General features: G+C 50.1%; 1 protein-coding gene across 5 annotated transcripts in view; it reads left to right on the top strand.

Annotated features, from left to right (window-relative positions):
* Window positions 1–21,271, top strand: part of LOC105470698 (solute carrier family 9 member A8) — an 80,415-nt gene extending 59,144 nt beyond the window's left edge. The window contains exons 11-17 of one of the 5 annotated variants that reach the window (XR_011613258.1): window positions 6,209–6,325; window positions 9,550–9,632; window positions 12,827–12,938; window positions 15,720–15,940; window positions 18,452–18,598; window positions 19,511–19,699; window positions 21,068–21,271. Coding sequence is in view for 4 of the 5 variants with exons in the window: in XM_071079155.1 (XP_070935256.1) it covers window positions 6,209–6,325; window positions 9,550–9,632; window positions 12,827–12,938; window positions 15,720–15,940; window positions 18,452–18,598; window positions 19,511–19,618 (788 nt within the window). In the remaining variant the exon portion in view is untranslated. Of the gene's footprint in view, window positions 1–6,208; window positions 6,326–9,549; window positions 9,633–12,826; window positions 12,939–14,916; window positions 15,941–17,493; window positions 17,795–18,451; window positions 18,599–19,510 lie in introns of those variants that run through there. The other 4 variants (XM_071079155.1, XM_071079158.1, XM_071079157.1 and 1 more) reach the window with 4 other exon arrangements.
* Window positions 21,272–22,872: the final 1,601 nt, after the last annotated feature.

Below are 22,872 nucleotides of genomic sequence, written 5' to 3'. Positions count from 1 at the left end.
GTGATCCGCCCGTCTCGGCCTCCCAAAGTGCTGGGATTACAGGCTTGAGCCACCGCGCCCGGCCTCTGCTGTCTTCACCTTCCTTTGTGTGCTCCCCTTTTCCTGACTGCCACAAAGGACTGATCTCAAGTGGTTCCCAAGACTGTGGAGCAGGACATTCTCTTCCTAGGAAGTGGGAATTATTTATGTAAATCTACATGTAGGGAACACGGTTGTTAAGAACTGGAGCTGGATAACAGACAGACTTGGATTTGAATCCCAGCTCCACCTCTCATTGGCTGTGTAACCTCAGATTACAGACTTAACCACCTCATGCTCTACTTCCTCATCATAAAATAGACAAGTAAAAGGGCCAGCCTGACGCCTTTGCTGAGGACGAAGGGAGCAATGCAAGTGAGAGTCCTGATGGGGCATCTGTGCCACTACTGGGGTGGCCACAAGTCCTGGTTTGCCCTCTGTCTCAACATGATGAATTAATAATATCCCCTTCTATTCTAAAAACTTCCTGGTATCCACAGCAAATCAAATAGTCTCCCTATTACTCAGCAAACATTAGCTATTCTCAGAATATTCATTCTAATTGTATCCATGTTAACTATTTTTGTTGTTCAGTCAAGCCAGTTTTGAGGGCCACTTTGGCCTCTGACACTAAAGATTCAAAGATGAATAGACTCTACTTAGGCAGAGTGGTTAGCAAACACTGGGCTTGGAGGGGATGGGACAGAGTGACATTGTCAGGGTGAGTCACAGAGGAGGGGACTTAGGGCTCGAAGGATGAGTTTGCAGGATTAATTATAACATAACTCTTTCTTTCTTTCTTTCTTTGAGATGGAGTTTTGCTCTGTAGCCCAGGCTGGAGTACAGTGGCGCCATCTCGGCTCACTGCAACCTCTGCCTCCCGGGTTCAGGCAGCTCTCTGCCTCGGCATCCCGAGTAGCTGGGATTACAGGCGCCCACCACCACACCTGGCTAATTTTTTTTTTTTTTTTTTTTCTGTATTTTTAGTAGAGATGGGGTTTCACCATTTGGCCAGGCTGATCTTGAAATCCTGACCTTGTGATCTACCCGCCTCGGCCTCCCAAAGTGCTGGGATTACAGGCATGAGCCACCATGCCCAGCCGACATAACGCTTTAAGATGTTGGCATGGGCCAGGTGCGGTGGCTTACACCTATAATCCCAGTACTTTGGGAGACCAAGGCAGGCGGATCACGTGGTCAAGAGATGGAGATCATCCTGGCTAACACGGTGAAACCCCATCTCTACTAAAAATACAAAAATTAACTGGGCATGGTGGCACGTGCGGTAGTCCCAGCTACTTGGGAGGCTGACACAGGAGAATTGCTTGAACCTGGGAAGCAGAGGTTGCAGTGAGCCGAGATCCCGCCACTGTACTCCAGCCTGGGTGACAGAGTGAGACTCCATCTCAAAAAAAAAGATACTGGCATGAAGTTGGCCAAAGATAGAATGTATGGTGCAGTGCTCTTATGCACAGATATCTAAGGAATTCCACTGCAGCACTGCTTGGGAGAGAAAAATTGGAAGGAACTCTATGTTCATCAGTAATGGAAAAGATCAAATTCCAGTCCATGGAATCCTGTGCAGCCTATGGAATCCTGTGCAGCCTCTTAAAAAATGAACTTGACCTGTCTGTACTGCCATGGGAAGAATTTGACATATTGTTAAATTCTTTAAGTTGAAAAATCAATCTCTCACCCATTCAAGAAATATTTATTAAATGTCCACCCTATGCTGAGAACTATCCTTGCTGTTGGGGCTACATTTATAAACACCTCAAGATCAGTTTCCTTTTCCTGCAGAAGAAAGCCAGAATTTAAGTAAACCCATAAGACAATTCCAGGTGGCAAGAAATTACAAGAAGAAAAATTAAAGACAGAGAGTGGCACGCGGTAGAGAATGGATTGGGAGCTCAGGCAATCAGGGAGGTGTCTCCTGGAGGTGGCACTGGAGCTCAGACCTGTGTGGTGAGAGGAACCAGCCCAGGGACGCTCTAGGGAAGGAGGGTTTTGGCAGCAGAAACTGCAGGAGCCACGGGTCTGAAGATAGATGTGCGGGAGTGTGGCATGCTCCAGGAAGAGAAGGAAGACCAGTGTGGCCAGGACACTGCCTCACAGGTTCTGTAGGCCTGAAAAGGAGCTGGGGTTCTAGTATATGCACCAAGAAAAGAGAGTTGGAAGCCCTTGAAAAGAAATTGCTCTGCTGGTATAGGCACTATATATGTGATAGGATCCTGTTTATTACTTTATTTTTATTTTATTTTAATGTTATTTTTTGAGACAGGATCATGCTCTGTTGCCCAGGCTGGAGTGCAGTGGCACAATCACGGCTTACTGCAGCCTTGACCTCCCCAGGTTTAGGTGATCCTTCCACCTCAGCCTCCTGAGTAGCTGGGTCCATAGGCACGTGCCACCACACCCGACTAGTTTTGTAATTTTTGTAGAGACAGAGCCTCCCTCTGTTGCTCAGGCTGGTCTCAAACTCCTGGGCTCAAGCAGTCCACCCACCTTGGCCTCCCAAAGTCCCGAGATTACAAGTATGAGTCACCGTGCCCAGCCTGTTACTTTAAAGATAAACTTTATAATCACATGGTGAAAGAACTGGCAGTCTGCATGTTGAAGTGTTAATAGTAGTTAAAAGTAGTTACCTCTGAGCGGGCAGTGTGAATAGAGATTCTCTTTTACTCTATACCTCAGTGAGTCTGAATGTTTTATGGCAAAATATGTTTATTATTGAGTAATTAACATAGCATACTCATTATGGTTTCACTCAGCCCTCAAGAAGTATGTCATATTTTACACACAGTAAGGCACAGTACAGTGGAAATTGTACCATGATACCTTTTCACTGCCTTTTGGATTTGAATCCCATACTGTCTTCCTTTATTACATCTGAAACAGTGGATGTAACCATAAACAGAAGTGGATTTCCTCTCTCCCTTTCTTCTTTTCTGCCATTCCTTCAGGAGGCTGAATGCTTTTGCTGCATTATCTGCTTGCTTAAATGATTTTGCCTTCTTAAAGGAGATTCTTCCATAAGTGTATTTTTAAAAATACCGTGCCTTTTACCTCACTTAAAAATGTTAGCCTGGTTTGCATGAAAACCCCCCTTTTGTGTTTCTATAGTCTGCTCCAGTGGCTGCAGACGAGGGTGGTGTGGGTGGTGGAGAGTCCCCTTAGCTTCTGGAGGGCATATGAAGCAGATACTTGAGCCATCCCTCTGGCTTTTGTGCCTGCTGCTGACCCTCTTTCCTTTTGCCTAGAACTCAAGGTGCCCTGACCCCACACTAGCCCAGGGTAAAGCCCTCTGGGATTGTCCAGATGGCCCCATGCCAACAGTGGGTCAAGTGCATAGGTGGCAGCTGTGGTCCAGACTCAGCCCCCAGACAGGGCTTACTTATCCATGCAGAAAAATCCAAAATGTTTGAATTTGGTGACGTCCTTAAAGATGGAGATTTCCTGTAGGGAAAACCAGCGGGAAGACTGGTCCATGTTAGATCCTCAATCCCACAGGGCTACCGTCGGCCTTTGTAGCCAGGCTGAGCCAAGACTGTGCCTGTAATCCCAGCTACTTGGGAGGTTGAGACAGGAGAATTGCTTGAACCCGGGAGGCGGAAGTTGCAGTGAGCTGAGATTGTGCCACTGCACTCCAGCCTGGGCAACAAGAGTGAAACTCCATCTCAAAGAAAAACAACAGCAGCAAAAACAATCTTGAGCTCCAAAGAGCCCTAAAGGAGCAGGTAAAGAAGTCTCCTACCCTCTCATTTTCCTTTGCCCACCATGTCGGGTGTGTCTTACAGGAAGCATGGCTGGAATCTCACTGTAGGGGAAAATGAAGAGCGAAGGCACTTGCTGTTTCCTAAAGGGGTTAGGAGATCAAATGTCCAGCTCCTGCTGTCACTCAGCCAGCCCACACCTGCTGGGAAATACAAAAAAGTAGGTTTCCTATATTTTGTAGGGTATTGTGTTACAGTAAGCTTAGCAGTTGACATGTCTGTAATACAGTGCTCTGTGATTTTTTTTGTTTTTTTTTTTTTGAGACAGAGTCTCACTCTGTCGCCCAGGCTGGAGTGCAGTGGCACGATCTCGGCTCATGCAACCTCCGCTCCTCCAAATTTAAGCAGTTCTCTGCCTCAGCCTCTGGAGTAGCTGGGATTACAGGCATGTGCCACCATGCCCGGTTAATTTTTGTATTTTTAGTAGAGACGGGGTTTCACCATCTTGGCCAGGCTGGTCTTGAACTCCTGACCTCATGATCCACCTGCCTCGGCCTCCCAAAGTGCTGGGATTACAGGCATCAGCCACCACGCCCGGCCAATTTTCACCCTTTTATACATGGAAAGTTTGCCAGATAAGCCCTATTTCCACAAAATGGCAGAAGTGAATTAAAACTTTGCTTATGAAGTTTGACTTGCAATTAGTATATCTTGGCAGCTTATTTGATGACTTTTTAAGACAATCTCAGCTTCCTTACATGAAATACAGACCCCTTTCCTGCTGCCTACACAGGGAGATGCTGAGAAGAGAACTGTGAGTGCCGCAGGAGTGACTGAGGGCAGCGGACAAATGTCGAGGCTCGAATCCTGCATAAGCACAGAAGGTTGTAGACACCCTGGTGCAGGGCTCTGAAGAAAAGATGCATTACCTTTTTAAATGACAGTAGTGCAGGATTATGGGAAAATTCAAAGTTAAGGAAAAGTATTTTAAAAGTCCACATTTGGCCAGGTGAGGTGACTCACACCTATAATCCCAGCACTTTGGGAGGCCGATGCAGGTTGGATTGCTTGAGCTCAGGAGTTTGAGACCAGCCTGGGCAACATAGTGAAACCCATCTCTACAAAAACACAAAAAATTAGCCGGGCGTGGTGGTATGTGCCTGTGGTCCCAGCTACTTAGGAGGCTGAGGTGGGAGGATTGCTTGAGCCCAGAAGCCGGAGGTTGCAGTGAGCTGATACCACGCCATTGCACTCCAGCCTGGGCGACAAAGCGAAACCCTGTCTCAAAAAAAAAAAAAAAAAAGAGGCCGGGTGCGGTGGCTCATGCCTGTAATCCCAGCATGTTGGGAGGCTAAGGCAGGTAGATCACCTGAAGTCAGGAGTTCGAGACCAGCCTGACCAACATGGAGAAACCTCATCTCTACTAAAAATACAAAAATAAGCTGGGCCTGGTGGTGGATGCCTGTAATCCCAGCTACTTGGGAGGCTGAAGCAGGAGAATCGCTTGAACCCAGGAGGTGGAGGTTGCAGTGAGTCGAGTTCATGCCATTGCACTCCAGCCTGGGCAGCAAGAGTGAGGCTCCGTCTCAAAAAAAAAAAAAAAAAAAGAATCCACACATTATCCTTACGCAGATTCTTAGGCTCCTTTCTGCCCCCCCAGAGTGGTTTGCTTGCTTGCACTCCTTATATAGTCATCCCTCAGCATCTGTGGAGGATCAGCTCTAGGACTCCCCACATATAGAAAATTCATAGGTGCTCAAGCTCCTTATGCAAAACGGTGCAGTTGGCCAGGCACGGTGGGCTCACACCTGTAATCCCAGCACTTCGGGAGGCCAAGGCGGGCAGATCACCCGAGGTCAGGAGTTCGAGACCAGCCTGGCCAACATGGTGAAACTTTATTTCTACTAAAAAGTAGTTGTCCCAACTACTCAGGAGGCTGAGGCAGAAGGATCACATAAACCTGGGAGGCAGAGGTTGCAGTGAGCCAAGATCGCACTATTGCCCTCCAGCCTGGGTGACAAGAGCAAAACTCTGTCTCAAAAAAAAAAAAAAAAAGGTTGGGGGCAGTGCAGTGGGCCCTCGATAGCCACAGGTTCCACATCTGCCAGTGCTATCCCTGGATGTCAGTGATAGTCCATACCTTTTTAGCTCTGGTACTGTGAAGGGGACTTCATGTGGCTTATTTTCACTCACCCTCCTAACAGTTCTGTGAGTGGCTACTATTAGTCCCACTGTACAGAAGTGAAAACTGAGGCTCTGAGTAATGTGGCTTAAGGTCACCCAGCTAGTAATGAGGCTGCCAGAGTGAAGGGACCCATGGCATTTTTTCTGAAGCCTGTGGGAGGCTTCAGGTATTAGTTTATTTTCCTTTTTCTTAAATCCTCTAATGCTTTAGGCCCCAGGGCCTTGCAGGCATTGTGAGATCTGAGTTGGGGATCACACGGCAGTGCTTTCTGTTCTGTTCTTTCCCTGTCTAGGCATCATGGCCATCCTGTTCTCAGGCATTGTGATGTCCCACTACACGCACCATAACCTCTCCCCAGTCACCCAGATCCTCATGCAGCAGACCCTCCGCACCGTGGCCTTCTTGTGTGGTGAGTTCTGCGTCTGTGTGGCCATGCACAGGCCCACCCAGAGCTGATCTTTCTTCCTTACCCTGTTTTAGAGTCAGTTGAGACTTTCCTTGGCAGCAGGGCAGCAGCTCCTCAGAGCCAGATCCCGTACTCGCTTATCTTTTGTTTGTTCCTCTGGCTTTGAAATTTCATAAAGTAAACCAAACACCTAATAAATGAACATCTGGTGCCTACGATTTAAAGACCAAAAATAGTGAGAACCAATTATGAACATTTGAGACATGAATTTTTAATGTATTAATGTGACATTTCCAAAAATGTAGTCTTTGGAAATAATATTAATGATGGTTAGATGAAAATGGCTCCATAGTCAAGCAAGGCGTGGGGCTCACGCCTGTAATCCCAACTGTTTGGGAGGCTGAGAGGATCACTTGAGCCCAGCAGTTCGAGGCTGCAGTGGGCTATGATCTTCAACAAAAAAAAAGAAAGATAGAAAAAGATAAATTTTGTAGTCAAGAGTTTAGGAAATCCTGGTTAAATAAAATTTAACATTTATGAATTGCCAGACTTTTCAGCAAATGTGCATTGTAAAATCCTTAACGGGGGATATAGTTACAGAATTTTCCAAACTTGTCCACAGAATCTTTTATTCACAGAGCAGCCTGAGGGACATCACTCGGGGACAGTTTGCAGTAGAGGTGTCATTTGTTGGGCTGGGATAAACCATGATGGCTTTGTCTTTAAGCAGTTTGTTCGAGCTTATTTTCCCCACGCTCAGACATACCCATGTATCTCCCCACCAACTTTATACTTGGAAGTGGTTGGAGTCGGGGAACAACTCTCACCATGTCTCTCTAAGCTGGCCCCCAAGTGGCTCCTGCCCTAGTTGTCATCATCAAAGTCACTCCTGGCATTTTGGGGGATTTGTCTCTCTCTTTTTTTTTTGAGACGGAGTCTCGCTCTGTCGCCCAGGCTGGCGTGCAGTGGCGCGATCTCGGCTCACTGCAAGCTCCGCCTCCCGGTTTCACGCCATTCTCTCACTCAGCCTCCCCAGTAGCTAGGACTACAGGTGCCCGTCACCACACCCGGCTAATTTTGTTTTTTGTATTTTTAGTATAGATGGGGTTTCACCGTGTTAGCCAGGATGGTCTTGATCTCCTGACCTTGTGATCCACCTGCCTCAGCCTCCCAAAGTGCTGGGATTACAGGCAAGAGCCACCACGCCCAGTCATTTGTCTCATTTTTAATTGCTACTTCCACACTGTTAGCATGCTAGAAGGCAGGGGCAGGCCAGGCAGAAACTTAGCAGATAAGGAGGCTCAGGTGAGGAGTAGTCACGTGACTTGCCCATGGTCTCACGGCCAAGAAGTGGGTATGCAGGCCAGGTCTCTTTATTCCTGGGCCAGTTCTCTCTATTCCTGGGCCAGGTCTCTCTCTTCCTGGGCCAGAGGGTATTATTTGTACAGCACCTCTCTCAGAAAGTGAGACTACAGATTCTGACTCTGACCCTCCCAGTTAAAGACACATAAAGCAAATCATCCATCCAAAAAGATTCTGGTTTTTACCCAGCAGACTGGCAAATGTTAAGCTTGATAATACCCACTTCTGGCCTTGGTGTGTGGAAAACAGGCCTACTGGAATCTTTTCTGGAGAGTCATTTGCCATGTCTGTCTGAATTTAAAAGGCACGTACTCTTTGGCCCAACAGTTCAACCGTGTGGAATTTAGCCTGTACTGGGGTGTTTGCTGAACCTCTCAGAAATAGAAACAATCTAAATATCCATCCATAGAGGATTGGTCATTAGAAAAATTGTCAAATTTTGACAGTTTGTCAAGTGTGACTGAAAGACCGTCAAATACTCTGCAGATAAACATGATCCCACCCAGGGAAGAGGATAAACACGATTCTGCCTGCTGGCTGAACACTGTCACTAGCAAGGGTCCCAACTGTGGCAAAGTGGCAAAAATTCAGAGCAAATGACTGCGACGCCACATGACAAATGTGAAGGGGCTTTGGTTAACCATGATATATCCAGACCTTGGAGTTGATGCTGCCAGGAAAAAGCATCCACTAGATCTGAATGTCTTCTAAATGTGCTTATTTGGAAAGATCACACAAATATTAGATAAGAAAAAATTTCAAAGAGAGGAGGGTGGGTAAACTCTCCAGCTTGTGGACTTGTTTTAAACTTGGGTACCATTCAAAGGAAAAACATTGTTAGAATGTAAAACAGCCTTGCTCTTTATGATCAGCTATTTTAGAATACAGTTTTAGACCAGGCGCAGTGGCTCACGCTTGTAATCCCAGCACTTTGGGAGGCCCAGGTGTGCGGATCACAAGGTCAGGAGTTCGAGACCAGCCTGGCCAACACAGTGAAACCCTGTCTCTACTAAAAAAAAAAAAAAAAAAATTATCTGGGTGTGGTGGCGGGCACCTACAGTCCCAGCTACTCGGGAGGCTGAGGCAGGAGAATTGCTTGAACCCGGGAGGTGGAGGTTGTAGTGAGCCGAGATCATGCCACTGTACTCCAGCCTGGGAGAGAGAGTGAGACTCTGTCTCTAAAAAATATATATATACAGTTTTAATCTCTTTAGTCGTTATGCTATTCTGAGGGACATCACAGTTTAAGCAGAGAGCCTAGTGTGAGAAATTTATAAGGTGCTTTTTCTTAAAATATACAAGTTTGTGTGACAGAGAGTAAATATTGGGCTCTTTTTGGCTTGCAGAGTGGAGCCAAGAGTTAGCAATGAGTCTCACTCTGCAAATCCTGCTGGGTGTGAGCTATGTTCTAAACCTTGTGGCAATGTTAAATATATTAAGCTAATCATGTGGAAGTTAACTAAAGACCCCTTCACGTTTGTCATGTGGCGTCGCAGTCATTTGCTCTGAATTTTGGCCACGTTGCCACAGTTGGGACCCTAGCTAGTGACAGTGTTCAGCAGATCGGCAGATTCATGTGTTTCCATCTTCCCTGGGCGGGATTGCGTTTATTTGCAGAAGTATTTGACAGTTGACTCATTACATTAAGAGATTTCTGAATACCAGGGACATATTGCTTATATAGTAGAAAAGAATAAGAGAATTTAAGCACAAGTTTGGCCAAGATATTGGCTGCAGGGTTTTCAAGAAAATAAGGAAAGTGTTGTATTGGATTCTGCCTGTGAATGTTTGCTTGCTTAACAGTTTAGTACCATATTGGAATGAAATCATTGGGGTTGAATAATCCATTCTTTGGTTTGTTTCAGAAACATGTGTGTTTGCATTTCTTGGCCTGTCCATTTTTAGTTTTCCTCACAAGTTTGAAATTTCCTTTGTCATCTGGTGCATAGTAAGTATTTTCCTTGTTTTTTTTATTTAATTACTTATTTGTAGATCAATAAACACATGTTCCGGATTCGTTTATGTAACTGTTAACTGTTCAAAGTCAACAGCTACATAGACAGTCTTTTGTTTAAAGTTTCTTTTGTTAAAAAAAAAAAAATCACAAACATACACTAAGGGGGCAGGGGTAGAATTAAGTGAATAAATATCCCCAGCAAAGACTTTTTTAAGGTTTTTTGTTTTTTTGTTTTCTGAGATGGAGTCTCGCTCTGTCGCCCAGACTGGAGTGCAGTAGTGCGATCTCAGCTCACTGCAACCTCCACCTCCCAGGTTCAAGTGATTCTCCTGCCTCAGCCTCCCAAGTAGCTGGGATTACAGGCACACATCACCATGCCCGGCTAATTTTTGTATTTTTAGTAGACATGGGGTTTCATCATACTGGTCAGACTGGTCTTGAACTCCTGACCTCGTGATCTACCTGCCTCAGCCTCCCAAAGTGCTGGGATTACAGGCATGAGCCACCGCGCTCAGTCTTGTTTTTTAAGATTTTTAATGGCCTTGAATATTATGGTCTTTAAATAAAAGTACAGGTTTGTAGGTTTTTGTGTGAGGAGGTAAAAGCAGATTTCAAAATTGAATATGTAATTGATCATAACCATGTAAAACTATTATGCACAGAAAAAAAGAAAGTATGTAAAGAAAATGTAGCCACATGTTCACAGTGGTTATAGAGCTGGGATTTCTTTCTCTTTCCTAATTTTTCTGGATAGTTTATTATGTACTTCTTACTGCAGTTTTCTTCAAATTTGTCTATTTATATTTGTCTGTTTATAAGATAGTCTGCCTGCAACCTGGGTACTTCCACCTGTCACTCAGCAAGAGCTCATTGCTCTTGGTCACTGTTATTCGTCCTCCAAACTCAGGTTTCAGGGCAAAAAAAAGCAGCAAAAGTAGCAAAAGTCCTTTACAGAAAGTATAATAGCCTAGGCTGGACGCAGTGGCTCACACCTGTAATCTCAGCACTTTGGGAGGCCGAGGCTGGTGGATCATGAGGTCAGGAGTTCGAAACCAGCCTGGCCAACATGGTGAAACCCTATTTCTACTAAAAATGCAAAATTAGCTGGGCGTGGTGGTCTGTGCCTGTAATTCCACCTACTCGGGGGACTGAGGCAGGAGAAATGCTTGAACGCGGGAGGTGGAGGTTGCAGTGCAGTGAGCCGAGACCTCGCCATTTGCACCCCAGCCTGGGCAAAAAGAGCGAAACTCCGTCTCAAAAAAAAGTATAATAGCCTTTAGTGTGGCCACTGGATAAAAGGGGACACATTTAATCAAACCTGAAACACCAGTGTAGGCATGGAAGATTGGATTTCAGTGGGTGAAACAGGGAGGTGACTATTTCAGCCACAGGTTGGGAGGAAAATGAGAGGATGCCCTGGGGTGACAACTCAGTTTTCTCTAAGCAGTTAGGCCCAGGCTGGCCCTGCAGCTAGTGGAGATGGCCTGTGCTGTTCAGATGGGTTACAGTTCCTACCCTGTAAGCTCCGCTTAGTGGTCAAGAGCATGGGCTTTGGGGTCTGAACCAGATTTGAGGCTTGAATCCATTACTTCCTGCCTTGTCAACTTGGACCAATTACTTCATCTCTCTATACCTCAGTTCCTTTGCCTATAAACTGGAGATAATAATACCTACTTTATAAGACCTTTGCAGGGATTTAAATTTAGCAGGATAATGCATGTAAAATGATCGGCATGTTGTCTGGCATAGAAATGTTTGATGATTGGAAACATTTACTCTTGACCAGGCATGGTGGCTCACACCTATTATCCCAGCACTTTGGGAGTCTGAGGCGGGCAGATTACTTGAGGTCAGGAGTTTGAGACCAGCCTGGCCAACTTGGTGAAACCCAGTCTCTACTAAAAATACAAAAATCAGCTGGGCATGGTAGCACACGCCTGTAATCCCAGCTACTAGGGAGACTGAGGCAGGACAATTGCTTGAACCTGGGGGCCAGATGTTGCAGTAAGCCAAGATCGCACCACAGCACTCCATCTCAAAAAAAAAAAAAAAAAAAAAAACCTGTAAAATTCATGCTTGTTAAAGGAATAAACTGAAAGCCTAAAGAATGTGCTGTATATGTCTGTGTCATCCTTTTCAAGTAATTATGGTAAGAACCAAAATGAAGAAAATGAAAGTAAAGTAATAAATGTCCTAAGAATCCACTTGGATAAGATTTAAACTTTAGGCTGGGTGCAGTGACTCACACCTGTAATCCTAGCACTTTGGGAGGCAAAGGAAGGATGATTGCTTGAGACCAGGAGTTTGAGACCAGCCTGGGCAACATAGCAAGACCTCATCTTTAACTAAAAAGTTTAAAAAATTAGCCAGGCATGGTGTTGCATGCCTGTAGTTCTAGCTACTTGGGAGGTTAAGGTGGGAGGATCACTTGAGCCCAGGAGGTTGAGGTTGCATTGAGCCACAATCGCGCCACTGTACTCCAGCATGGGAGACAGAGCGAGACCTTGTCTCAAAAAAAAAAAAAAACAAACAACAAAAGATGTGAACTTTACATAAAGCTGTACTTTGCCAAGACTAACATGCCTTTGGAGTTGGAGAGGAACCAAAAGCCACAGCAAGAAGCTGGCCGGCTAAGCCAGGGCATATGGCCTCCTTGTAGACCCTACCTCTGCATTCCTCTTGCTCAGACAGCAGTGTTTCCACGCATGGGTAGGTCCTTCACAGCTGCCCTCCTTTCCCTGAGGGAGAGGCAGAAACACCTTGTCTGTCCCCTTGGGGCTGGAATGATCAATGCAGGCCTGTCCCAAGGAGGAGCGCCTTTGGAGTCAGGTTTTCCTTAAACTAATCTGTGAATACTTCTGTACAGCCTCTTGGCATTCAGTTTTGTTCTGCTGTCATTACTAATGCCCTTCCTGATACCTCGTCGGTTCTCTTTTCTGGCTACTGAGAAAGGTAACGTACAAAGCTTTATCCTTTCCTAGATGCATAGAATCCCGCAGCTCCGGCAGCACGCCCATGCTGGGCCTCTCACGAGCATGGTGTTGCTCGTGTCTTTTGTGGCTGAGGGGATGAGGGGAATGCTGCATTTGTACTGGATGCGTTACACAGTCTGCAACAGCGTCAGGAAGCTTCAGCGTGAAGAGCCAGATGTTTTCACCTAAGACTTAGTTTGTTGCTATCAACAGGTGCTTGTACTATTTGGCAGAGCGGTAAACATTTTCCCTCTTTCCTACCTCCTGAATTTCTTCCGGGATCATAAAATCACACCGAAGATGATGTTCATCATGTGGTTTAGTGGTAAGTCAAATCTTGAATAAATGGAGTGGGGAAATACCTGTTAAAAGCACGCCCCACACAGAGAGAGCCATGGTTCTCTGCTAGCGCCCTTGGCAAAGCCACAAGTAATCAATACTCCCGTCTAATGGCACCTACTGCAACCAAGATGGTGCCCCTCACCATGGTGCTATGAAGTGGGCGAGGCTAGGTTGGAAGAGGGCAAAGGACATGCCCAGGGTCACGTGACCACTGGAGGCAGAGCCGGGATTTCTGCCACTCTCCCCTGGACAGGACAGTGCAGTCCAGGACGCAGCTGGGCGTGGCTCAGTGCCTCCCTGTGGGTTTTCTAGGCTGAAGTAATAATGGACTCAAGGTAGAAAAGCTGAAAGTTGAAACTGTTTCATACCTTATGTTAGTTTTGGATATTTTTCCTTTAAGTCACAAAGTTCTGGTAGTTTAATTTGAATGTTTCAGTTGCTATTTAATCGCTTTTTAAAGGATGGAAATGATTTCATAAATCTTTGCTTCTAAAGAACTGGATCCATAGGCATCCTTAAATTTATTTTTGAGCAATACATACTGTTCTTTATGCTTTCTTGCTTAAATATTATAATTAAAGTATTTTCCGTGTGGGTTGAGTTATAGCAACATACTTTATAATGTTCTTTATCCAAAGGCATATCTGCAAGTTTGTCTCAGATTTCTCTTCTTTCTAAAGGCCATGTTTAAAAATGTATATGTTTCATATATATGTACGTATATGTCTATGTATGTATACATATATATATGGTGAGAAAAACTCATTTTTTTCCTAATCTCTTTTTCTAGTGAGGCAAACTACTTTGTAAAGTGGTTGCAGAAGTGTGTCAGAGGTTTTTGAAGTGATGTGAGCTATTTGGGAAGGGGGGCATGAGGATGAGAGAGCGTTACAGGGAAGGTTGGAGTGTATTTGAAATGGCGGGGGCTGTCAGCTCCTGTTCTCTCCCAGGCTCCCCGGGCTCTTGCTCCGTGGGTTTCCATCCAGGCTTTCCTGGATCTTCAACGAGGGGCACCGAACAAGCATCTGCTTCCAGCCCCTCCTATCATCATTTAAGCAATCAGAGCTTCTCCTTCCTACAAAACACCAGGAACTTCAGCCAGAGTTCCTCCTCACGTCCCCCGCCGCTGCATCCACGCCTCTTTCGCCATGGCCAGACCCCTGCGAGTGAGCCATGCTCGCTTATTTTCCTCACTTCTTCACCGTCTGTCCACGGGGCAGGAATTGGCCTTGGCAGGTCACCAGTGACCTCCCGCAGCCAGACCTGGAGGGGAGGGATCCGCCCCCATCCTAGTCCACCTCCTTCCCACCGCCCCTGCCTCTGATGAGGACCGTTTCACCCTCTTCCCCGGCCTCTGGGGCAAGCTCCTCCTTTCTCCTCTTTGGTGTCTCCTTGGGCTCGTCCCCCTTCACTAACCCCTCAAATAGCAGCTTCTTCAGGAGTTGGCCCCAGCCCCGCTTCTGTTTGTGTGTTCTGCACTTCACTGAGTGTGCTCATGCATCCACTGGCCTTCACTTCCACCTAGTCCAAAGCTGTTCCCGCAAACCCAGACCTCCCTCTGGGATCCATACTCCTGTTTCCAGCTGCCTGTTTGGATGCCATGGAGATGCCGCCATCCCTATGCCTTTGCATCTCCCTTGCCCAAGAAATCTTTGAATTGCCCCATGGCCTGGCTAGCTGGTACTAAGCACTTGCTGGGTACATACCCTGTTAAAGCACATGACATGTGCCATGCCACTGAACCCTCTGGCCCGTGACAGGTTTAGAGAGGCTGAGAGTCCTTTGTCCTTGCCATGTCTCTGTATTATGTGCCCTTTGCTCTTGCCCTGCCATCTCCCCATCTGGGTCTGGCCTGCAGCAGTCTGGCTGTCCTACCCCCTGGTGATGTGAGCCTCCCTGCCTTCCTGTCTGGGGCAGGTCCTGGTGCTGTCTACACCCCACCCTCCCACCTTCTCTTCTAGGTACCATTTCACAACCCTCATTTGCTGTGTCTCCTCCCAGCTGCTCTAGGAGCTCCCCAAGGGTGGGGCTAGGACTGCCTGTCCCCTCAGTACGGCGCCAAGGAAGCCAGGAAGCTTCTAAGAGAGGAAAGTGCTGTTTCCCAGCTCAGTCCATGCCCCTCAGTTGTTTCCTAGTAGCCTCACAGGGGACCAGCCAGCCTCATTACCACCTAAGCAGCCCACAGCCCCATCAGTGCCACCAGGGGCCTCCACAGGGGCAGCATCTCGAGATAGGAGGGGTACTGGACACACTGCATCCTGTGCTGTTGTGGGTATTAGATGAGTGGCCCTGGGTGGGCCATGCTGCTCTTGGCCTCCATCCCTCATCTGTGTGTTGTGGACAAGAGTATCGCTGCTCGGTAAGGATTCCTGTGAAGATCCAGTGATGCTCTACACGCTGAACACCTGCCCGGGCCTGGCGCACACACAGGAAGGGCTCAGCCCACAGCAGCTGTCCTGCAGTTTCCAGGACACGAGCGTCAGGCTTGATAAGTCCTCCTGCACCCACACCTGGGGCTCTGTAGCTGGGGCAGGCCACCTCATTTGATCTGCCCAAGTGGGCATGGAGGTGAGTCTGTGGTCCCCACATCTCTGCCACCTGCTCTTTACACCCCAAAGCCTCACAGGGCGAGCACACGCCCTTTAGCAGGGCCATTAGAATAATCGGCTGGTCGCAGTGTTGGGCTGGTGGATTTCCAGGGAAGCCAGCCCATGAAGCTGCTGCCTCCTCACTGTGTCCTCTCATGCTGTTTGCTGTCCCCCAGGCCTGCGGGGGGCCATCCCCTATGCCCTGAGCCTGCACCTGGACCTGGAGCCCATGGAGAAGCGACAGCTCATCGGCACCACCACCATCGTCATTGTGCTCTTCACCATCCTGCTGCTGGGCGGCAGCACCATGCCCCTCATTCGCCTCATGGACATCGAGGACGCCAAGGCACGCCGCAGGAACAAGAAGGACGTCAACCTCAGCAAGACGGAGAAGATGGTCAGTATCACGCACCTGCGGGGTGGGGCAGGGGGCTGGCCTGCTGCACAGCTGATGGTCCCCACTGTCAGGAAATGGGGAGATGAGCCTTGCTTTGAGGACGCCCAGCACCTCCACACACACGCACACACACCGGTCCCCCACTGAGAAGGAGGTGACAGAACTTGAGTTCTGAAGCATGGCTCTTGTTGGAGGGGTGTCTGGCAACTTTGTGACCTGCCGCAGCCAGGGAAGCTGTGGGCGACCCCATCTGCTCCCTCTCTGAAGCTCCATAGGGCACCACAGGAGTCTGGGCCTATGCCACTCTCCTAGCAGTGCCTCTGCCCTGCCAGCAGCTGAGACACCTGTCAGGGCCCAGGTTTGAGGGTTTCAAAATCCCATCATTCCCCAGTATGGTTTTACTAAAAACCACCTGTTAGGGGCCCGAGGAGGGGAGGACGGCTTGTGGTGGCTGTGAGGGCCGTGAGGGGTACTCCCCCAAGGACAGACATGGTGTGGGGTTGGAGGTACCCAGGCCCCAGCTGTAGGGAGAGCTGAGGCTCTGCAGCCTGCCCACCTCTTCTTCCTACAAGCCGCTGCCCCTGCCACCAAGCTGCCTTCCTGCCCTGTCTTCACCCTCAGGACCTCTATGCAAAGCTAGGCCCTCTGACCAAAGCAGAGGCTGCTGTAGGCTCCAGCCCAGAGCATCCCCTGCCAATCGTGCATTTCTGGACATGCATCTCTTTCTAGTTTCCATATGCTGGGCCTCAGTAACTTTAATCAGTCATCAGAGGCCCAGGAGTCCTCACGTAGCCATCCACGGCTAACATTGGAGTCAGGGCTGGCAAGACCATGGCCTCCAGTCTCCAAACTGGGCCCCTCAGCCAGTGCAGTGCTGCTGGGAGGAAAGTTCCAGATGGCTGTGAGGCCTGGCTCTGCAGAACTTCCATCACACTAAGAGGCCCTTTGCCCCCAACCCCTATCTACCAACTTTTTTGGTTTTCACAAAAGCTCTAGCTTAGGTCTTTCTGGGTATCAGAATTGGTGGGGGGTTGCTACACACAGGCTGCTGGGTCTGTCACCAGCATCTCATAGGTCTGGCATGGGGTCCGAAAGAATTTGTGTTTCTTCTTTATTTCCGAGACAGGGTCTCACTCTGTTGCATAGGCTGAAGTGCAGTGGCGCGATCGTGGCCACCCACTGCAGCCCGGACCTCTTGGGCTCAAGCGATCTTCTCACCTCAGCCTCTGGAGTAGCTGGGACTCCAGACAGGCGTGACCCCACCCAGCTAATTTTTTTCTTATTTTTAGTAGAGACAGGGTCTCACTATGTGGCCCAGGCTAAGAATTTGCGTTTCTAACAAGTTGCCAGGTAGTACTGCTGCAGCCAATCCTGTGAACACACTTGGCGAAGCACAGCACTAGCAGAAACAGGACAGCTCCTCTGAGGATGAACCGCTGAGTTTCTGGAATGTTTTCTGTGGCAGTCAATGTGCTTGCATTTTCCTTGGACTATCTCAGATTGTCCCAATAGCCTGCATGGAAACTGGTGCTTTCATTATACCCATTTTGCAGATGAGAATGCTGAGGCACCAAGAGAATCAGATCAGACAGCTGCGGGCAGACTCCCAAGCCTGCGTTCTTCACCACCACACTGATCAGCAGTCCTCAAAATGGGGTCCCCAGACTAGCAGCATCACCGGAAACCTGTTAGATCTGCAGATTCCCAAGCCCACTCAGATCTACTGAATTAGCACCTCTGCAGGTGGCTCCGGTGGGCTCCGTATTTTGTGGTTTCACAAGCCCCCCAGGTAGATTCTAATACAGACCAGTGTTTGACAACCACTGCCTCACAGCATCTAAATGCCCTCCCCTCCCCTGCCGTCATCTCCCCTCCCTGCTCCTGCCCCGCACCCATCTCCCCCCCCACCCCCGCCACCACCTGCACCTGTGGCCCCACCAAGGCTCCTGCAGCAGAACGGGCACTGCACTCAGAGCCTGTCTGCTTTGCTCCTGCCTCTTCACCTCTGGCCCTCCCCTCCACATGGGGCCCTTTTCTCATCCCTCTCCAATGCCTACAGGATGTGTCCCTCTCCCCTCTCCTCTCCTGACTTGATTGGCAAAAGCCTGTCCATGGTGGAGTCCTAGTTAATAGACCCACAGGCAAAGACACAAAAAGCCTCCCTGTGCAATTTGCTGCTAATGAAAAGCCCAGAACAGCAGTTCCGGTCCTGGTTGCATGATAGAATCACCCAAAAAGCTTGAAAAGCTTAAAAACCAAGCCCCAGCCCAGCCCAGTCCTTCTGTTTTAGCTGTCCTAGGTGGGGTCCTGGGCATCCATTGTGCCCTGAGGGACCTTCCTGCCTCCCTGCGGGCTCCCAGGAGGCCGTCTGCTGCCCATCGTCACCCTGCACTGATGGTCAAGTGGAGTTAGGATTGGGGACACTGGCGGCCTGGGTGGTGTGGGGGCTTCCAGAGGTGCCCCCGATGGTGCCTGCTGATGGCCGTCAGGCCGCCTTTCTTCCCTGCTCAGGGCAACACTGTGGAGTCGGAGCACCTGTCGGAGCTCACGGAGGAGGAGTACGAGGCCCACTACATCAGGCGGCAGGACCTCAAAGGCTTCATGTGGCTGGACGCCAAGTACCTAAACCCCTTCTTCACTCGGAGGCTGACGCAGGAGGTGGGATACCGGCCAGGCCACACTTTCTGGGGGTCCCTTGCCTGCCTCCTTCAGGACCTGCGGTGGCCCAGGGTGGGGTGGAGGAAGAGTGGGGAGGCAGAAAGTCTCACGTGGGCCCGCCAGGCTGCTGCCTCCTGATCTGCAGGCTGGACATGCTTGTGGAACTCGGCATCTGCTGTTTTTCCTTCGCTGCCACGTTTAGTGCGAGGTTAATAATAGATTTGTTAACACAGTTTGGTTTTCCTGGATGACAGACACGGGGTATCGATCAGCTACTGAATCAGAGCTGAGGAATTTCAGACATACCAGGACCTCAGGCTGTGGCCCAAGGCTGCCCCCAGCTCAGGCCTCTGGTTCTGTCTCTCGGGGCACTGCTGGCCTCTCTTTAGTTGGAGGCCTTGCATAGGGGTGGGGCTCTTCCTGCGGCTGCCTGCTTTGTTTCTATGCAGGCCCATTTTCCATTCTGATAGCTGCCGGTGTGTGCGCTCTTCCAGGAGCCAGGCAGCTCCAGTGACTGTGACCACAACTGCTTCCTTCTCCAGCATCCTGTGCAGTGGATGCAGCTGTCTCCCTGACAGCTGAGGAGATTGGAGGCCCAAGGGGGTGCAGTAACCCCGCGAGATCACAGCCAATACGGGCATAATTAGGAGCAGAGCTAAGTGTGTCTGACTCCAGAGACCACATTTTCAACCTCACGCCATGCTACCTCCTCCTTTCTGAATGACACCTCCCGTGATCTCCACCCCCACAAAGAACAATCCCAGCTCAGTTTGTTCAATTGAAACTGAAGTTGCCTGTGGCCATCACCCTACCTCCTACCTCCTCCCCAGACACCCCACCCAAGGCACCCAGCAGCCTCCCCTCCCTTCCTTGGCCCTGCCCCTGACGGCTTGGTTGTGTCTCTGGACCCAGGACCTGCACCACGGGCGCATCCAGATGAAAACTCTCACCAACAAGTGGTACGAGGAGGTACGCCAGGGCCCCTCCGGCTCCGAGGACGACGAGCAGGAGCTGCTCTGACGCCAGGTGCCAAGGCTTCAGGCAGGCAGGCCCAGGATGGGCGTTTGCTGCCCACAGACACTCAGCAGGGGCCTCGCAGAGGTGTGTGCATCCAGCAGCCCCTTCAGGACTCCAGACATAGAGGGCGGGGCGAGGTACTGGCTGCAGAGTCACCTTAGTCCAGAACTTGCCAGGCCTTTGGAGCCAGGTGACTTCTTGGGAAACTGTCATCTCCCCACTCCTCCCTGAGCCAGCCTCTGCTCAGTGTGGCTCGTCGGCCCACAGAGGGGAGGGAGCACGGGGCCAAGTGCCAGTCATCTGTGAAGCTGGGGCACCTACCCGGCCACCTGGAGGACCCCTGTGGCCCCCCGCCTAGAGCACCATCTACAGGTGTGCCATTCCCCAGCCACTGCCTTCATCCTGCCCCCGCCGGACTGGCAGAGCCAGGGGTGAGCCACCTGCCTTTGAGTCATCAAGATGCCTCCGCAGCCACAATTCTGACCTAAGTGGCAGGGCCCAGAAATCTTGAAAACCTCCCGCTGCCCTTTGTGGCACTTCCTGTGCTCCCTCAGAGAGAGGGAGAGAAACCGAGTGACCTTTTTCCCTTTGCCTGATTGGCACTTCTCAGCCTGTCTCCCTGGACAGCAGGTGGCTGCTGCCTTTCTCTGGGCATCTTCTGAATGTTTACACTGGTACCTTCTGGTATCTTCTTTAGAGCCCCCTGCAAGCTGCAACCCAAGGCTTTTATCTTGTAGGGTCAGAGCGCCCTCTAGAGGGAAAAGCTAGAGGCACAGGGTTCCTGCTGGCCCACAACTGCTGTCTTAATTAGGTTTAAATTCATGCATTTTACAGCAAAGTGCTGAGAGCCTCGTAGTCACCTCCTGCCATCTGATCTCCCTCCCCACCATTCCCATACTCAGTTGTTCTTTTGTCTAACCGGAGGCCACTGTGCCGAGCCCCTGCAGTGTCTGCTCACTGCTGCCATCTTCGCTGCTAATCAGGGTTCCATCCTCTTTCCCCTCTCCCCACCACGTTGGATCCCATTTGTCACCCATGCTAGGGTCCCCAAAGCACTGGGGCAGGGGCCAGAGCGGCAGCACCCAGTGCTCCCCTCTCCCACCCCGACCTGGAGTCAGAAGCAGATGCTCCACGCACACACACCCCAGCCCTGTCCCAGGGGCCCGGCCTCCTCAGCCATCTCAGGGTGAGGAGCTGTCAGTCATGTCCAGACGGAATGGAGTCACTGACTCGCATCCTCTCCTCACCTCCCCTTTGACAAGCCTCAAACTGCTCAGCTCATCGAAGGGCCATTGCCAACTTCCGTATGTGGTTCTGGGTCCCAGGGAGCCTTGGAACCTGGCCCCCGGGGGTGGTTTAATTCACCATGTGCATTCCTGCTTCTCTGGGGACACGGTGGGCCAGCATGGTCCCTGGGCTGGAGCAAACGCATCTCCATCTCTTCCACCTCAGACGGTGTGGCTCCGGATATCAGGAGGGACTGACCTCAGGACCTGTGCCAGGAACAAGAGGCCAGGCCCGATGCTGCCACCTCGCCTTGCCCCTGAAGTGAGAGCAGGCCAGCCGGGCAGGAAGCACGCTGTTTACTTTTTGCATGAAAAGTAAATTTGTACTTGATAGAGCTAAAATATGATCTTTTTAAATTTCTCAACCCTATCATTTGAGCCATTGCCTTGCTTAATTTTGGTCTCCACCATTTCCTTCTAGTGGAGAAGAGAGGAAGTCAGAGGGTGGGGACCTTTGCCTGCCCCTGGGCGAGTGGGGGCAGGGATCTGAGACCAGATTGTTCTTGCGCCCCTGCCAGAACTCACTCTCGCCTGAAGTTTAGGGTCCCGTCTCCCAGATGTCAGTTGCTTTGCAATCACTTGTTTGCCAGGATTTCTTTCTTTCCTAATCTTAAATTCACAGATAAAGCAATGAAAAGAGTCAGATCCCATTTCCGTCTGCCCCCTCGCCGCCAGGTCTGATAGCCCCAACCACGCCACACCTGGCCTCATGCTTTCAGCTGAGACCTGAAAAGGATGCTGTGGCGGAAGAGCATGTGGGGCTTGGTGGGGGGGCCCTAGGATTTGTGGGGGGCAGAGGGGGTGGCGGGACCTTTCCCAGGAGGTACCAGCACCTGCCTCGATCTCCTGTGAGCCTTGTCTGCCCCCAGGCGGCCAGGTGAGGTCAGCAGCCTGGGAGAGTGCCCCTAAGAGATGAGGGCACCCCGTGTTCCTTGGCAGTCTTGACTCGCCTTGGTAACAAAAGGCCATAGAAGTCTGTTTTTCTGGGTCAGTTTTTTTCAAATGTCTTTGCCTGAGAATAACAAATTGCTGCTGTCTACCTTTAGCACACCCGATAATTCTATTTGGGGCAGTGAATGCGCAGAAGATAGAAAAACATGCAGCTTAACTGTATCTTCCTGCATGTGTATTTATTTTCTTCTGGGTCTAGGCCGTGGGACAGGAGAACTGTGGCATGTAGGAGGAATACTTCAGGGTGAGTGAAGGCTGGAGCCAGGGAGCGCTGGGGAAACCAGCCTTTAGCCAGCAGTCCCTCCACCACAGGCGCTGCCGTGTGGAACCAGTTCTTGGAGTAAATCCCACGCTTTCTGCAGCCTGTAGTTGTTATGACCCCTCGGAACAACCACCCCATGACTTGTGTGTGGTCTCGCAGGGAAAGGGGCTGGCTTCTAGGTTCCCGAGATAAGTTTGCAGGGGGCTGGGCCAGGGCCAGGCTAAGGGTGGCTCAGTTCCATCATCTAGAGCTCAGACACTCTGCCCAGAGGCAGAACTGAAGCCCTCTCGGCCCCTACCCTAAGCCAGCCACCCCTCTTCACAGTGGGTGGACTGGGCTGGGCCAGCCAGGTTGGCTGGCATGAGGCCAAGGGGCAGGCCTGAGCGCCAGAGTCACCCAGGTTAGCCCACAGGATTCCTTTGTGTGCCATGGAATGCCGAAAGATGGGTGACTGGGGACCCTTCTTAAAACCCTTGGCAAGGGTGCCATCGGCACAGCTTGGCCTCATGAAGTCTCGGGTCCATGTACCCACGGGGCGCATATGCTTACAGAGTCCTCAGCAGGGTGGCCGAGGCCAGGCCTCTTCTGCTGAGGAGGGTGAAGGCTGGGGTGTAGGTGTGGCCGGGGGTGGCTCAGGGCTGGAACTGCTGCCTGATTCCTGTGTGGGGAGAAGCTCAGTGGCCGTTGGCGGCCACTGACAAGGATTTCACATGCAGAAGAGAAAAGGTCCCCCTCTGCCCCCCAGATTCCCTGCCGAG

The sequence above is a fragment of the Macaca nemestrina genome, chromosome 15 (assembly GCF_043159975.1).
Source record: "Macaca nemestrina isolate mMacNem1 chromosome 15, mMacNem.hap1, whole genome shotgun sequence".
Lineage (NCBI taxonomy): Eukaryota > Metazoa > Chordata > Mammalia > Primates > Cercopithecidae > Macaca > Macaca nemestrina.
Note: the sequence above shows the minus strand (reverse complement) of the source record. Positions and strands in the feature narration are given on the sequence as shown.